The sequence below is a fragment of the Sceloporus occidentalis genome, unplaced genomic scaffold (assembly GCF_023333645.1).
Source record: "Sceloporus occidentalis isolate IW3139 unplaced genomic scaffold, rSceOcc1.0.p SCAF_36, whole genome shotgun sequence".
Taxonomy (NCBI): domain Eukaryota; kingdom Metazoa; phylum Chordata; class Lepidosauria; order Squamata; family Phrynosomatidae; genus Sceloporus; species Sceloporus occidentalis.
The window spans coordinates 487,052-505,203 of NW_028317016.1; the positions used below are offsets into that span (position 1 = coordinate 487,052).

Consider the following 18,152-nt stretch of genomic DNA (forward strand, 5'->3'; position numbering starts at 1 on the left):
GACTAAACATGAAGATGCAACAAAAAGGTCTATGACAAACACCTGAAAGTTATGTTTTGTTAAACTGGGTTAATAATGTGATCCCTATATCCGGACATTGTCTGTATTAAAAACTTTAGTAAGACCATCAACACATTTGTGGTCACCTGTACTAATACATCCTAAAAAAGGACATTAAGGTAACAGGGGTTCACCCAAGCACAAAAACGTGTACACACAGAGTCACAAATTTTGTGACATTACCAAAATAGGACAACCACAAACCAAACAAAGAGCTACCAGGTGATAGCATGTTTTAATCTAAGACCTCTTTCTGGAGAGGCCAGGTTGGGCACATTACTAAGGATAGTTAGGTCCTTTGTATGGGAAGCATGATCCAGCCCTGGAGGGAGAGAGGCCTCATTATCTTACTGAGTTCAACTGCCTCACTCTTCAACATCACATCATGGATTCTTCTTCTATCTCTTTATCAACTTCAATAGCTGTGTTCTCATAACTTGTTATTCCTCCATATTTCCGCATGTGGACCATCAGTGGTTTGGGTGACTGACTGCCAGCCAAGGTGTTCACATACATGCCTGTCCTGTTTTCTTCAAGGGAAGGACCCCAGTCCATAGCTGGTCGGATGGCTTGTTGTATTCTCTGGGGGGAGAGGTCAACATAAATATGTTAATTATCTGAAATTTTTATATATAACTTTGAAAGCTGAGCATGCTGGGGGTTGTGGCCCAAACAAATACACAAGCTACAGTTGTTCAATCTCCATAACTTTTATTTATATTTTTAAAATGTACATTTTATGTATCTCCTATGTGTTCCTCGCTCTTTTTGCTTCTAATGCCTCTAGCTATGGAACCTACCACCCTCCTTACTTTTTCCAATGCTTTTTGCTTGCTTTCATTATTCCCAAATCCAACTCTTCTGTTGTCACTAACAGTGCATCAATGCTATATTCTGCCTTGGGATTTTTATGTCCCAAGTTCATTATTTTACATTTATCACCATTAAATTGCAGCTAACACCATTCTTCAAACTCCAAGGTCTCTTAGAAGCTCTTCTACTGCTTGCAGCTGTGTGGTAAGTAATATAGCTCTTTTAGCCCACCAAGAACCAGCATGAGAAGTTGTTAAGAGGTATAACAAGAGCAACTGTTTATTAAGGGAACAACAGAGCCTTTTATCCAGTACAAATTAAAGGAGAGCAATAAAACATGCAAAAAATAATTAATAGAAGGAATTCAGACAAGACAACAATAAAAATGAGGGTTTATAATAAATATAGGTGGGCCTATAGGGAGAGAGCCAGTTCTTTAAACAGCAACCAATCAGAGGGCCTCATACCTTTCCCATGTTATACTATTAGAATGGACTACCAATCATCTTGTGCTATTAAAGGGGGGATGAGGCGACCAATCCAATTGGAGTAGCATCTACACTCTCCATATTACTCCTGGGGGCTCAGCACACACAGGCTGGCTTAAAGCTTATTTTATGCAGCTGCCTGATGCCAAAACTGTGGACCTGCTCACAAATGCTTTTGCTCCCATCATGCCTATTCTGCCATGCTATTTATAGGTTTTGCTTGATTATTTTTCTTTGTTTCCACTATTTTTACCCTACTGCCCTTCTTTGGTGGCAGAGGAATTGCTCGATTTCCAATAATGATAATATTATACATACAGCAAACTTTGCCTAATTTGAACAGTTTTGCAAATGCTAAATTACGATTTGACACTACTTAATTGTTCTATAAAACTATAATCTGTGCCCAGCTTTTGGTAGGAACAGCAGTGCTTGGCCTCCCCCCTCCGTCTGCTTACAGCTTCTACAGAAGCTCATTAAAACCCGGCTACGTCAGTGTACAGACTCATTAGCCTCACTTACTGCTAAGTCTACCGAACATGTTACTGAATGTCCTGCTGTCTATTTATTGATTATCCCATTTAAAATAACGTTTCTGTGGAGGGATTCAGATGGAATTTTTCCAACAATGCCAAAAGATGAGAGTTAGCTGTGATAAGCGTCATCTATTAAAAGATATTATTTATTTTTTAATTCAACCTCCAAAAAATAATTTATTAAAATGACCTTTAGCTTGTGCTAAATTCTCCTCACCTTACTCATTCTAAAATCATCAAAATCAGCAACTTAACAATAAAGATTACATAATTTAATGAGGAGGAGTATTCAACCTAAGATTTCAAGGGCTGCTCTCATGATAAACACATGAGGTGGGTTTTTAACATTTAGGTACCGCTTACTGTAGAATGTGATATTATTAAAGTTTTATATTACCTAAATAATAATACAAAAGAATACTTTTTTTTCGTTTTCACAGATGCATAGAGAGTGTTTTTACAAACAAATTGACGATCTCTATGTAAAGTTTTCCTGAGCTCGGTATGATAATGCATGTTATATGTTAGATTTCAAATATTTTAACCTGTGAACACCTTTACATATGTTTATTAGTAATCCATTGTTAGATCTACAAACCCCACAATATTTTAATTTGCCATTTTAGATTAGATGAGTGGCTGGAAATGTGGCTAGTGCAGGGCGTTATTTTAAAGAATTGAAACTTGCTGGTTGTCCTGTGACATCATTGAGGCCTGTCTGTTTGCAATACACATCTTTACAGCTTTCAAAGTATTGGTGACCTAATGAAGCAGAATGCAAGGATATGATGTCATATCCTGGTGTTTTGCTTGAGTAGGTTGTGAAGTGACAACTTGGATTGAAAGGCCTGTGTTGCAGATGCAAAGACCCCAGTCATTTTTACAGATCAGTGGGCTGCTCAGGAGAAATCCTCGGATTTCTCCACAAGCAGCCCATTAACCACCACTGCAAATCAGGAAAGCAAAATGGCTTGGCATAGAGGGCTGAAAAACCTGGTCTGTCCCACTTAAGATTAGATAGTCGGTATGAATATAAGATCCGCATTAACGTATCTAAAATCTTTCATAAAATGAAAAATGTTGCTAAAACAAAATAAAATAAAAAAATGCATAAAAGTTAAATAAAGCTAATAAAGCACTAGTTATTTTCAGTGCCTTATTTATTAACAACAGGGCATACCATGATCACATATAAACCCATTTAACTGTGAAAGCCATGCTTGATGCCAACACATGGCTCTTGTACCAGCTCAAGAGGAGTACAAGACAGAACCTCACTCCTCCTTACAGTGATTACCTGCATCTCTCCAGGCTTTTGCAGACATGTCCATTCTTTATGGTTCCATACATCAGCAAGCAGATTGCAAACTATTTTAAGAATACATATGTTGGTCTAGAAAAGCTATGCTTAGGATAGCAGGCCCAAGGGGGGGGCATATTAGGCAAAGAGGCTTCAGTTCAGATGTAGCTAGTGATTTTAATAGTATCTGGCCCATATACATAAGCCACAAACTCTTGAGAAGGTCTATGAGTCTCTATACATTCCAGGGGTCCTTGCTTCAGCTGGCGGTGATCTCAGTATTATCTGTCTCTGACACCACACAACCTTTTAAGGCACAGCCTCAGGATACAACAAATAAGTGCTAGATACTAGAGAAGCCCCTTCTCCAAGGTAAGTGCAGAGGGAGGAGTGGGGTACTAGCCTAGTGCAACTTGCTCCTATTAACATAAGACTGTACATACTGCTGAAACAGGTATTGGATACCATCAGAAAATACTCCTTTTTCACCAGTAACGAATATTTGATGTAGCGTTACACGTTTCATCTAATTTCAGAGCTGCATAGTGAATATCTGGTCCACTGGATAGTGGATTACTTCTGATCACAGATATTATACTATGGCTGTAACGTGGGAAATGTATCCAGAGATACACATCTGTCTTTTGAGTGTATTGTGCTTTGAACAACAGGCAAATGATGACTCAAGACCTATTGGTGTTTGAGTCGCTCTGCATTCATGTGTTTCCAGAAATGCTCTTTAGATTAGACAGGGTTTTTTTTCAACGCTTCCTCTCTTGGTCTTGGTCCCCAGCGCAAGAAGCAAGAAGCGATTAACTCTGTAAGTCACACTGTTATTATGATTCATAAATAACAAGAAACGGTAACAGAAGACTCACTAAATGTGTGGTTGCCATGGCAATGTAGCATGGATCAGCCTGCAGAAAAACGGTGTGTGATATATATCTATGGGGGGATGGAAATTAATTCTCCATATACAGGTAGTAAGAGGTGAATCAGCTGCTAAAACTCCATCTTATGTATATATATACATGGCCCATATATCGGCATTCATTTTTACAGGGGAGGGATTTTCCTATGCCCAATGCCCTTAAGTTATTTCAAATGATTAGCTTTTCTAAATGATTTAACCAAATTTACATCCGTCTGCTCCAGTCTGTGCACCCTCAATTAACAGAATTCTGATTTTTTACTGTTTATAATTGTCAAACCTCAATGTAATGATCATGAAAATAGAATTTTCGAGATTCTGACTTTAAAGGGACTCATTTTATCTTCTAAGCAGTATTTATATTTACAGCATTAATGTATAATATAAAAATAAATTTGTGCTAGAACAATTGCAGAAAATGTAAAGATTAGTTAATAGAAAAATGTCATAATCATACAGATGACATACACAACTTAATCGTTCAGATTTGTAGCATACATGGTGTTTCCTAATGAGGTACCATACAGGACAGTTAAAAACATGTAAGACTCATTCCATTCCCACAAGTTATACAAAATTGTGCTAGAATTAACATACATATGGGGAGATTACACCAGACAAAATTAACCAGATCTCTCATCAGCCACCCAAATGCAAAAAGAGGCCCAAAGTCCAAGAATAAGAACAAATCATGAAAAAACCTTGAAACTTACCTCCCAAAACGTTCCTTCTTCCTGTAGAACGGCAACCAACATCCCAATGGGGATCATCATGCAAGACATGAGCCCCATGAGAATACCCAGAGCTTCTGACCATAAAGGGAACTGGTAGCTTCCATACTGAGATGGTTGATATTTTATTATACTGTAAGCCAATAAGCCCTAAGGACACAAAACAGAATGTGCATTTCAAAACAAACAGAACTTAACTTTGTTTTCATGATTGTGTTTCGCAAGATAAGTAATGTTCTTCTTTGTTAATCTTGGCGGATTTTAACAGATCAAATGTGTCAACTACGTTTGGTTAATAATGATGAGCTGCAACAGAAACTGTAGGTGTTCCAGTTAGGTGTAATAGAAAGAAAAAACAAGGCCTTTTATGTTCCCAGTTAGACAATAATTTAAATAAATATTGTGGTGTGACCATCACTTTGCAATTATATAAAAGGCTTATGTAATTTTAGCCTGACACCAAATCATGTAGGTTGAGATGTACCCTATGGATCATTGCAATCAATGGAAGAGAGACACTGGTACAGAAAAGTAGAGCAAGAAGAAGGCAGAGGTAAAACAGGGTTATATCAGGAGAGCGGGGAAGGTGAGATGTGTGACAAAGGGGGGCACAGAGACTCTCACATGCTTCTGTGTATGAGTCACAGTTGTTAATGCCGAAAAACAAAGTCAAATGATCTTAACACCCATTACCTGCTTTATGACATATTTAATCAATATTTACAAAGATTATAAGACTCAACCTAGAACACCGAATCTAGGAGTCAGATGTAAAACCTGATCATATCCTAATGCTGGATATGGCACTTTTAGGTCAGAGAAGGGGATAAGTACTAATGTTTTTTCAACCTTTACCTTTTGTGCCACATGCAAGCTGGTTTTTACATTTATTTACAATTCTATTGCACAGGGTAGGTTAAATGAGGACACAGATAATGTCAAAGCAAATCACTCTGCTCCACTTGTACATATTTTCACAGAGAAGTGGTACAACATAGGTAAATAAATGATACAAATACAAATGATATTCACAAACACACATATTATTTCTCCAATACAGTAAATATAGACAGATGAAAGGCAAAGATTATATAAAATGCTGAGCAATGAATGAGCGCCTGCTGCTTTTCTGTAGATTATGATGTGTAAATGATGCAATTAACCAATCGTCCAAGGCAGAATGTATTTATAGATAGATATCGCAATGTGTTTGCCTATTCAGAGATGGGGAGTTCTTTGACCCAAGGGACAATGCAATCTGTCATACACACAGTTGAGGCTTTCCTCAACAGTCCTGCTACCTGCACACTTTTCTGTGTCTGTCTCTCCTATTATATGGCATGATCCAATCCAACTGTGTTTTTTGACCCTCCATCACTTGTGGATTCCATTCTCAATATATAGTCATATATCACCTCTGTATGAACTTATCAGATGTCTTTGTGGCCTCATGGCCACCTAACATGGGCCCGCAGCTTACCGCTGTGGAGTTTGCACACTGTACGAGTAAACACAATTTTCTCATCCAGGTTCCTGCTTCCCTTGGGCAATAAAAGAGAGTTTCCTCACAGAGTGAGCGGGCACCACGGCAGTAAGCTGTGGGCCTGCGTTATGTGGCTGTGATGGCGCAGGCAGGTTGTTTTAGGGGCAGAGGCCTACCATATCAATGTCTGGCTCAGTATATAGTGATGGGAGTTATGCTGTACCTGTCAGTAAATTTTATTTATTTAACCGTATTTAATTTATTTATAAATTAATATATTTACAGTTTACAAATTTGTGAAATAAATATTTTTGCCAACATTATTTTTTTTGTGGGTGTCTTTACATTTTAAAGTGTCACATACAGGATCCGTCCCAGGTGTGAAATACTCTAGGTGCGCCCCTGAATCTGGGTTCTAGGGCACTGGATGCACTCTGGGTGCAGGCGCAAGTCCTATGGGTGCCATCTGGATGTTGGGGCAAGCCCTATGTGTGCAATCAGAGTGCTGGGCATGTCCTGTGGGCAGTAGTATATTTATGTTTTGTGCTGCCATAGGCTTGACTAAATGTATATGTCCCCTAATCTTAATTTGCCCAACCCTTTTCTAACTAGGACACACCTCTTCCAGTGTAAACCCCACCCCTTCCTCTATCTAGGTTTCAAGTATTCCTTGTTGTATATAAAGCATGGATACTGAGTATCTACTTGTATATTTTGTTGTTTTGTGCACCATTTCCAATGTTTATCTAATATTTTGGTAGCTAATAATTTTTTATTAAACTACATAAGGAGTGCAATTTTTTTATATTTGCACCAAGATCAATCATCCATGTCATCTATACTAGAAAGATCACAGACTGAAATTCATGAGAATGTTTTTTTTTATCAACGGTGCTGTTCCACCCACTCTGTTAAATGTTAAATATTATGTCATTTTATTTAATTTCTTTTAGCCACAAATAATAAATTGTCATGTAAAACAAAGACAGCCACTGTTGCCATAGAAACACAGAAAGGCTTCTAAAAACGAGAAAAAAAATAAAATGACACATCTGCTAAGGTTATTTTGAACTCAAGATAGCATAACCAATGTTTTATCTTAAACAATCTTTTAAATATCAAATGGCCATATCTGAAGCTTACCAATAGTGTAACTGGTGATAGAAAGGTCCAACAAGCTTTGAAGTAGATTCCTGGCTTGAATCCAAGCATCATTTGGATATCTCTGCAAAAATTCTTCATTCCTGGAGGAAACATGTGAGCTGTTAAATTGCTTTTATTATAATAGAAGTTGTATAACTAGGCAATAATTACATTGATTGATTGTACATATATGGATCCTAATATGGGTCTCCAAAAGGACTACAATCATAGAGAGTATATTTGACCAAAATCAAATCATTACAGCTCTTATAGTCAAATTAGTTATACCGCTATGTTTTTTTTTAATGGAATCCTCAAATCCACTTTATTGACTTCATTGTATTGACTACAACCATATATATAACACAGAGTTAATCTGAATTTCGCTGACAATAAATAAGCCTGTGGGTGACATTAAGTGGAAAACAGAAAACTAAATTAAAGCGCTTGGGCAGATGGCTGTTCTAAGAAAGGAAACATGTAGGGGAAGGTGAAAATCAAGAAATATTCTTTCTGCGAAATGTGGGTGGATCAGTAAACCTGGGTCTCCCCTTCTACGACTGTATTGCCTCGATGATGTTGGGCCCCAAGAAGTTTGAACAGTCAGTGGGTAAGGAATACACTAATATAGTGGCTTTGGAAAGTTGCGAAGTACGTCTGGAAATGTTTTTTCTCAAGGTTGTGTCCATTAACAATCGGCCGATAAATACGGCTGGTAAATGCAGCTTTCTATCTTTAACCCCTTAAGGACAAAGCCTTACAAAATGCATTGTTTTCAATGGGTTTAGGGACCGCCCATTGTCCTTAAGGGGTTCATTCTGTATATAATCTTTTCTCACTTCTGGGCAAACGTCTCATGTGACAAGCAGGCATTGATAGATTGTTTTCACAGAAACTAGAAAGGCTTCTTAAGTGTTTCTTTGTTGATATTTTGAAATTATACCTTCAAGGGAAATAATACAGTGATAGATCTGAAATATTTATTTGTTTAACCTACAGAGTGCAAAAAATGTCCCGTCTAAATGAAACAACACATTTAAGTAAACATGAAGTTAACATGAAGGGTTATGTTCTTACCATACACTCGAGAGACCACGAGACAGAAGGTGATTACTAATACCAGAAGGCCAAACCCGGCACTGTAGTCATCCAGCAACACCAACCAATACATTCCACCCTGAAGAGAGAAACAATTTAGAATCATGCTTTCAGACAATGTACATTGTATAGTGTTACACTTTGTAATTTGACATCAAGTGGCTTGTTCAAGTAGAGGCCCTCTAAACACATATTAATTAATATGGAACTCTCAACTTCTCTATGGCCTGTTATTAAAAAAGGCTTTTCTATAGAAGTAAAACTTACATCTGTTGTTAGAATTAGCCCTAGCAGGAACAAAATAATGCAGATAATAGCAGAAAAGAAAGCCTTCTTTGGTCTTAGGTAGTACGGAAATTCATCTGTGATGGCCGTTACAATGGTCTCCATGAATGCAAACTGCAAGGAGAACAAATAATTACATTGATGAATACAGCACATATATGATGAAATGTAGACGTGCATTTTCAATGAAGACTTACTTGGCTATCCAAGCCGAGTGTTAGAAGCATGAAGAAGAAGAGGAAGGACCAGAAAGGAGACAGAGGAAGCATTGTCATAGCCTGTGGATAAACAACAAAGGCAAGGCCAGGACCTACAAGATACAAAGTATTGCTTTCATTATGTTAAATAAATATCTCAGTGGGGAATAGAACCATTAATAACATACACACGTATACAATTACACACACTTACTCATACTCACTAAAACACATGTACACATTCATTCTAACACACACTCCATCTCACCCCACTTACACATATATGCTGACACACAAACACTTACACATCCATGTTCGCTCATACACACACAATTACATATATCCATGCTCACACATCCTTGCTCACATACTCACAATTACACATCCCTGCTCACACACACACAATTACACATCCATGCTCACATACGCACAATTATACATCTATGCTCACACACACCATTCTCACATGCATGCTCATACATACAATTATACATACATTGTATGTATACACAGGTGCACACAATTACACATCCATGCTCACACACAGTTACACATCCATGCTCACACACACAATTACACATCCATGCTTACACACAATTACACATCCTTGCTCACACAATTACACATTCATGCTTACACACACAATAACATATCCATGCTCACACACAATTATACATCCATGCTCACACACACAATTATACATCCATGCTCACATACATACATGCATACAAACACATATACATACATCCCACCTCCCGCCGCTCACTCGGCTTTCTGTTTCCGCTGTGACCCCGATACGTTCCCATCTCCCCATGCCGATTCAAAAAAGGTTAGAAAGGGCCCTTCAACATGGACCACAATTTTCTAAAAGGTTTTGAACTGGTACGAGGAGACAGACACAAGGGGTCATAGGGGTCACACCTGTAGTTTCAACACTGATTCGGCCATTTATGCATAATAACAAATACTTTTAGATTGGACCTCCGGGGAGGGGTAATGCAGATGTGGATCCTATGCTTACAGAGTCTGCAACAACAGCTGAACTGTACAAGGACCAAATTCTTTTTAGGTGAGACAGCATTTGTTGAATATTAATATGTGTTAAATTTATTGCCTTTTGATATTTTTATTATATGTGGTATATGTATACCACCAGGTGGAGAACTAACTTACAAACTAATGGTTTTACAAAAGTTAAAAAGTTATTCAAGGCCAGTGGTACACAACCCCAGCCCTCAATGACCTTAAACAAGCCAATAACGATGTGTATACTTGCCTGAAAACAATTTGTATAATGAATTTTTATTGAGATGCATGTGCTCAAGCTGTGATATTAAAAAATGACAGCCTGTTTGTGACTGGTCTAGACCAGTCATTACAGGTTTATATAGTTTTTTTTATTCTAGGTTAAAGTTTTACCATTTACCATTATTTCATCTACATATACATGAAAATTATAACTGTGGCTGCACAATCCCAACATTTCAAATGGTCAAAGGGGGAAATTTTTCATAGTTTTGTAGCCTAATAATAGCTAACTAAAGTAATTTAGTAAGACATTATAGAAAAAAAAGATGGTGTTGTTTACGTTAATTGTTTTCTTCTTGTAAACATATTATTGCATGCCACTTTAAATTGGACAAGATGGAGGTGAGGGCATGCAAGTTGAGCTCAACTCACATGCCCCCACTTGCAACTTGCACACATTTTTTAAGAAAAAATTACAATAATGAAAACATAATAAAAATGGATTCTTTTAAGCAAGGGAGTCATAACTGGATGTCCTTCCTGGTGTCAACTTCTTTTATTGATCTTTATTTTTTTGTAAATGGATTTTTCTTAATCCCTAGGGTGTTGACTAACGCCAATGTAACATTTCAAATCCCCCCAAAGATTCAAGGTGAACTTGGAACTCCAACTCTCATTCGCATCTTACAATCATCTAGAAGGTACATGGATCTGCAAGTTGCCAACCTTTTTCAACTCAAATCAGCTTCACTCTCCTTCTAATCAGTGTATGCAAGCGAAGTGTTGTTTCTATTGACACGTTTGCAATTGCGAAATTGCTAGATGGACGTCAATCCAACTTGTGGAACTTTTCTACAGTATACATCGTCTGCAAACCCACATTTTAGTAAATAGACTTCACTATCACTATGATTTTCATATTAAATGTGTTGTTATAATAGAACTCTGTTTATTGAGTTTGTCCTTGCCGAAAATGATTAAAGATTCTTCTGTAAATGCATTGCTTTGATTTTGTACAAGTTTATGTGGGATATATTACACTATTGTTCCTAATATCATTTAATGTAGTTATGAATTATGCTCCTATAAGAAATGGGTTTTTATATACCACCAGGTTACAGATTGCCCTTACATAGATATCAAATATCTTGATATTATATACCGTATTTTAAAAAGTTGATAAAACAGGAATAAAACAAAGGTAGAATAATAAAGAGGGAGATGGAAATAAATTGGCGGGCTGTGTATTGGTGAGGTTTATATGATTTGTGTTGGCAGGCAATTAAACTGGGAAATAAGTTATGTTTAAGTATGGAAGATTAGAATCTGTATGTACAGCATCTGTGTGTGATCATCAGTAAGCATGTTTGATTTGAAGTCAAACAAGGGCAAAAACTTGTAACATAATTAAGGATAATATTGGTTAAAGGAAACATAAGACACTTTTAAATCTTGTAAAATCTTGTAAAACATGTAAAAGCCAAGACAAGAGTTATTTAATTAAATAGAAAAAAGATAATACAAAGGAAGGGATAGAACTATGAAAACATGGATTCAGTTTCCTCTTATGTCTCTGCAGTATAGTTATTCATCCAAATTATGTACAAGACAAAATTCTACACAATTAAATATTTGAAGTATTTGACTATTTAGCAGTACTATGATTGATTCTCTAACTCTGCAGGTGTATATATTATAAAAGCACTAAATTCAGCAAAGTAGGTGGAAGGTTTAAGCCCAGATAAGCCAAATACAATGGATTGTTAGGAAAGAAGAGGCCAAAATCCTAGGGCACTCTCCTACAGACTAATTGTATCTGGGGTTGACACCTTTTACCGGTAATTTCTTGGGCACTTATTGAGAGGTATTTTGGGGGGGGGGTGTTAAGGGTGTGGTTAGCAGAGAGAAAGACAATATTGAAAAGAAATAAAATAGATGGAACAATAAATGGACAGAAAGGTAGCAGAATGACAGAGAAAGGAGAGAGAAGAAAGAGAAAATTGATCCATAGGATGAAAGGATGAAATAGCAAAAACAGATGAAAGGAGAGAAAAAAAGGAAGGGGAGGAGAGGAAAAACATTTAACTGGCAGATAGTGATGAGTTTTGGACCCCCAGTAGTTTCATAAGAAAATAATCTAGTCATCTTAACTTCCCGTTCCCTAGATTTCTTTGATTAATTCTCCCCTTTATTTCTCCCTTTAAGTTAAATTACTGCTCCTCTTTGTTGGCAGTCTATTACACTTTCGTTGATAGTATTCTGTTTTTCTATGGAAAAACTAGAATGATAAAAAAAAGTTATGCCTTGCCAGAACAGTGATGATAATAATGACATGTGGAACTCTAAATAATTAGAGCAAGAGCAGTGGAATTAACAGACAGGAAATGTAAAGACTGCCAAAAAAATGTGAATCCCAGCAGAATCCAGCATTAGAAGAAAGAAACCATCTGGCTAGTTGAATGTGTAACAACAACAGGCATCCCATGTGGGATGCAGACAGTTATACTATTAAAGAGATAGTATAAGTATATGACAAGTGTTAGGAAATGGGGGATTAGGGGATTGGACCATGGAGCTGTAACATTAATGGTGCTCTCTAGCTAACTGGTGCAATCTGGCTCTTCAGGTAAGGTGGGCAGGTTGTCATTGTCCTCCTACCACACACTTTAGTCTAGGGCTCCACTCTTTGTGTCTCTTGTCACACACCACAACATAGGTGTCCCAATCTGTGTAAGGGGATAAACTTAGAAGCTTCTGGACATCTAAGAGAAAGCAGGTAGATCGAAGCTGTGCCCCCGGCCTGGCTAGTTGAATCTGCCACCACCATACCTGATAATGTTCATGAGGTCAAAGAGTAGCACTTGCATTCCAGGGCATGTGGCTATGGGCAAGTGCTTTACAGAGACTTTTTGTCACGTGTGACCTATGTATATAATTTAATAAGACATTTACATAAAAAATACCATATTTCATATTTAATTTCTCAACACGTTTAGTGCTATTTCTTGGCTTTTATGTAGTGATATACTCATATAAAAACCTTCAAAACGATGTGGAAAAGGTATCTGGGTCCAAAAGATCTTTCCTCTATAGGAATGTATTACAGAATTTATACAGGCCTGTACATTGTAGTCCTGGGATCAGTTGTAACACATTTCCTTATTGCCAGAAAGATTTACGCATTTCACTGACTCTGCTGGCTTAATGGAACTACATATGGATTCCGCCTGAGGGCTCGAGAATCACGGTTATAAGAACCATTATTCTGAACTTACAGTTATTAGAATGAGCTGAATGGCATTTATTGTGGAACAACAGAGCACTGTGGGAGGCTGCAGAGATAAACCACCTGCAGACAGCTTTAGCAACAAATGTGATGTTTGCTCAAGTGACAATAAAATATTCCTGTACAAAATAAAATGTCCCCACACCATGCACTGTCCTGTAGAGCCAAAAAGTAGGCTAGGTCCAGATATCAGCCAGGACATATCCTACATCCACTGTATATATATATATATATATATATATATATATATATATATAGTTGAGCTCAAAAGTGTGCATACCCTGGCAGAAATTGTGAAGTGTTGGCATTGACTTTGAAAATAAGACTGATCACACACAAAAAAACAGTCTTTTATTTATGGCTAGTGATCATATGAAGCCATTTATTATCACATAACAGAAATCACCCAAATGGACCTGATCAAAAGTTTACATACCCTTAAATATTTGGCCTTGTTACAGACACACAAGGTAACAAACACAGGTTAAAATGGCAATTAAAGGTTAATTTCCCACTTTTTAAATTACAATAAGTGTCTTTGTATAAATAGTCAATTAGTTTGTTAGCTCTAACGTGGATGCACTGAGCAGGCTATATACTGAGCCATGGGGAGCAGAAAAGAACTGTCAAAAGACCTGCGTAACAAGGTAACGGAACTTTATAAAGATGGAAAAGGATTTAAAAAGAAATCCAAAGCCTTGAAAATGCCAGTCAGTACTGTTCAATCACTTATTAAGAAGTGGAAAATTCGGGGACCTCTTGATACCAAGCCAAGGTCAGGTAGACCAAGAAAGATTTCAGCCACAACTGCCAGAAGAATCGGGATACAAAGAAAAACCCACAGGTAACCTCCGGAGAAATACGGGCTGCTCTGGAAAAGGACAGTGTGGTTGTTTTTAAAGGTGCACAATATGATGAGACTGGAACAAAAATGAGCTGCATGGTCGAGTTGCCAGAAAGACGCTTTTACTGCGCCAATGCCACACAAAATCCCTGTTACAATATGCCCGACAACACCTTGACACGCCTCACAGCTTCTGGCACAGTGTAATTTGGAGTGACAAGACCAAAATAAATCTTTATGGTCACAACCGTAAGCGCTATGTTTGGAAAGGGGTCAACAAGGCCTATAGCGAAAATAATATCCGTCCCCATTGTGAAGCAGGTGGTGGCTCACTGATGTTTTGGGGGGATGTGAGCTCTAAAGGCACAGGGAATCTGGTGAAAATTGATGGCAATATGAATGCAGCATGCAGAAAACACTGGCAGACTATTTGCATTCTTCTGCACGAAAGATGCGCATGGGACAATCTTGGACTTTCCAGCACGACAATGACCCTAAGCACAAGGCCAAGTTGATCCTCCAGTGGTTGCATCACAAAAAGATGAAGGTTCTGGAGTGGCCATCAGTCTCCTGACCTTAATATCATCGGCCAATCTGGGAGATCTGGGGCCTCAGACAACTATTACAAAAAACTGCACACTGTTTTCTTATGTAAACATATAAGAAAGCTATACCAAACATATGAACTATTCCTATGCTAAGTCATTTAGCATAGCTTAATAAGGAGTTACAGTTAAAGTCACATCTATATTTTAAGCTATTTATGTTAAATCAGTTGGCATACTTAAATATGGGGTTAACATTAAAGTTTAATACTCACAGTGCTGCCATGGCATCTGAAAATAATCTTATATATATATTGTATGTATATATATATATATATATATATATATATATATATATATATATATATATATATCGTTTTGCTTTCTGGACTGCTTTCTTTTTTGCCCAAGATTATCAGGAAAAAAAAGTAAATCTATTGCCAGCTGAGAGAAAGGGAAGCACCCTAGTAATATTGAAAGACCTATATATATATATATATATATATATATATATATATATATATATATATATATAATGGCTACTAGATCTTTCTGATCTGTGGATACAAATGAATTTGTTTGCTTTCCAAAGGATTTTATATAAAGATAAGAGCACGAGCTCTTATCTTAGCTTAGACAATTTCTATAATAACACTGGAAACCAGCATTTCTATTTTAGAGGAAACATATTGATTGAAGCTTCAATGAATACATTAGCTACTCCGAGCTTTGTAACATATTGTTCCATCACGTAAAGGCTCAAGATTTCTATTGTTCAGGCACTTCAGAAGACCACAGCCTATTTTTGGCAAATGAAGCTCAGGCAGGCAACAGGCAATTTGTATTATTTACCGACAACAAATTTCCAATGTTCTAGTTGTATTACTGTATTTGCTCGATTATAAGAGGACTCCCCAAAATTTGAATAATAATTTAGGGAAGAAAAAAAAAAGCCTGAATATAAGACTACCCTATAAGAAAAAAGTTTTACTAGAAAATATTAATTCACATGTAAACATTTTTTTCATATTTAATACTATGATTGAGAAAAATGCATTTTTTTATTTCCTTTTATTTGCCAACCTGCCCCCAGTTATGTACATCTGCCCCCCGATATGCCTTATACCCCCTTATATGCCAGTCTGCCTCCCTGATATTCCTTTTAACCCCTATATGCCACACTGCCTCCCTGATATTCTTTTTAACCTCCCATATGCCACTCTGCCTCCCTGATATTCTTTTTATCCCCCTATATGCCACTCGGCCTCCAGAAAGCCCTTATACCCCCAATATGCCATTCTTTCCCTCCCCCGACTCAACAGGGCTTCCCTAGACTTCTCCCCGTGCTTCAGATTCCTTGGTGTCTAGCGGGGGCAGCCGGTGAATGTCTGCGCGATGCGCACAGACAACCTCTGCTGCTGCCGGCACTTCCGCCGTGGCTTCTATGAATGAGCACCGGAAGGTCATGTGACGCCGGTGCTCCATCATAGAAGCCCCGCCAGAAGTGCCGGTAACAGCGGAGGTTGCCTGCACACATCGCACAGACCTCTACCGCCTGCCGGAGAGGAGGATCCAGGTGCCCTGCAGCGCTGCGGGGGATCTGGATCTTAGTCTCTCTACACGTAATGTATCGGTTTGTCTTAGTCTGTCAATTCTCGTCTTGTCGTACCCCTTGAATATATGGATTGTATTAAGTGCTGCGTAAATTGTTGGCGCTATATAAATAAAAGATAATAATAATAGTCTTGTAGTCAGACCTCTATTTGAGGTCTGATTAGAAGGCGACTCCGAATATAAGACGATGGTTCTTTTTCAGAGCATTTGCTCTGAAAAAAACCTTGTCTTATAATCGGGCAAATACGGTAGTGCATGAACTTATAGGGGTTTTCTATATCAAGATCAAAACTGTTCTAATGTAATATAGATTTCTGAGTAGCAACCCATAATTGTCCCTAGACACACCACCATACTACAGAAGTCCTAAGTCTCCTGGAATTTTAGAGAGTCTCCCAAAATTTTTTTTCTCCCTGACGGACACAAGAATATCCCTGATGCACAGTGTCTCTCAATGTCTCCCTACCTTCTCTGCCAACCACTTGTCCCTGTCAACTTTTTCGCAGCTCCGTGAAGCGCTTCCTCAAAAGGGCAAAGCCTCCTCGCACACCCCCTCCCCCCGACCCCAAGCAGCCAAAATAATGCAGATAGATTTGCATTCGAGAAAGAGAGGTGGGAAAAAAAGCTTCTATTACTTCGCTGATCCGTGTGTATTATTCTGGCCTTTTGGAGTAGTTCCGCAAAAGGGTGCAGCAACGGCGCCCCACGAGGACAGCCTCTCCCCGTTCTTTCCGTGGGGGAGAGGGTGTGCAACGGAGGTTCTCGGAAGCCTGGTTAACTGAGATGATAGCGGGGAGAAGCAAACTATGAAAGGCGATAGAAGAACAAGAAGTGAAAAGAGAAGAAGTAGAGCTTTTGAAGAGGAGACAGGGACACGGAAGTGGTCGGCAGAGAAGGTAGGGAGACATTAAGAGAGAGTGTGAGAAAGAGTATCAGAAGGAGTAAGAGTGAAAAATTGTGAGCCAGCGTAAATAAAAAAGCAACACGCAAACAAAAATCCATTTTCTGCTACGTCTTCGTTTGTTTCGTTCAGGTTTCTCCTCGTTTTCAGATATTTGTACAAATTAACTAAGAGATGCATGTGATAAAAGATGGTATTGCTTCTCCTAAAAAAATCATTGCCATACACAGATCATCTTAAAGGGGCATGATAAACAAGATGCACATTGTATTCACAAAATGAAAACTACTTAGTTGAAATGTACAATTAATAAACTGTTGTAAGTTAAAAGTTAAAATAAAAATATATACCTGCTTTTGCAACTTGATCAACAGGGACTCCAAGTTCCTTAGACATGTACCCCAACACTGAGAATATTGCAAATCCAGCTATTATACTTGTAAAGGCATTTCCAAGAGTAACAATGAACGTGTCTCTGTAATGTCAACACAAAAAAAACCCAGATTAGAGACCAGCATTGTATAATTTTAGCACCATGTCAAACACTGGTGCTATCTGAAGGCAAATCTATTAATGTACTAGTGTAAATAACAGATTGGATATTTTGCATAAAGGAATAAATAACTCTGAAGACCTTAGAGAATTTGTT

The 18,152-nt window shown here is 37.8% G+C and overlaps 1 protein-coding gene across 1 annotated transcript in view; it reads right to left on the reverse strand.

Moving 5' to 3' along the window:
- Positions 1 to 438: 438 nt before the first annotated feature.
- Positions 439 to 18,152, reverse strand: part of LOC149297835 (sodium-dependent proline transporter-like) — a 35,352-nt gene continuing 17,638 nt past the window's right edge. The window contains exons 8-14 of the mRNA XM_089488013.1: positions 17,854 to 17,978; positions 9,066 to 9,178; positions 8,851 to 8,982; positions 8,563 to 8,662; positions 7,486 to 7,586; positions 4,842 to 5,009; positions 439 to 642 (exon numbers count right to left, since the gene is read on the reverse strand). Coding sequence (XP_089344139.1) covers positions 439 to 642; positions 4,842 to 5,009; positions 7,486 to 7,586; positions 8,563 to 8,662; positions 8,851 to 8,982; positions 9,066 to 9,178; positions 17,854 to 17,978 — 943 coding nt within the window. The remainder of the gene's footprint in view (positions 643 to 4,841; positions 5,010 to 7,485; positions 7,587 to 8,562; positions 8,663 to 8,850; positions 8,983 to 9,065; positions 9,179 to 17,853; positions 17,979 to 18,152) is intronic.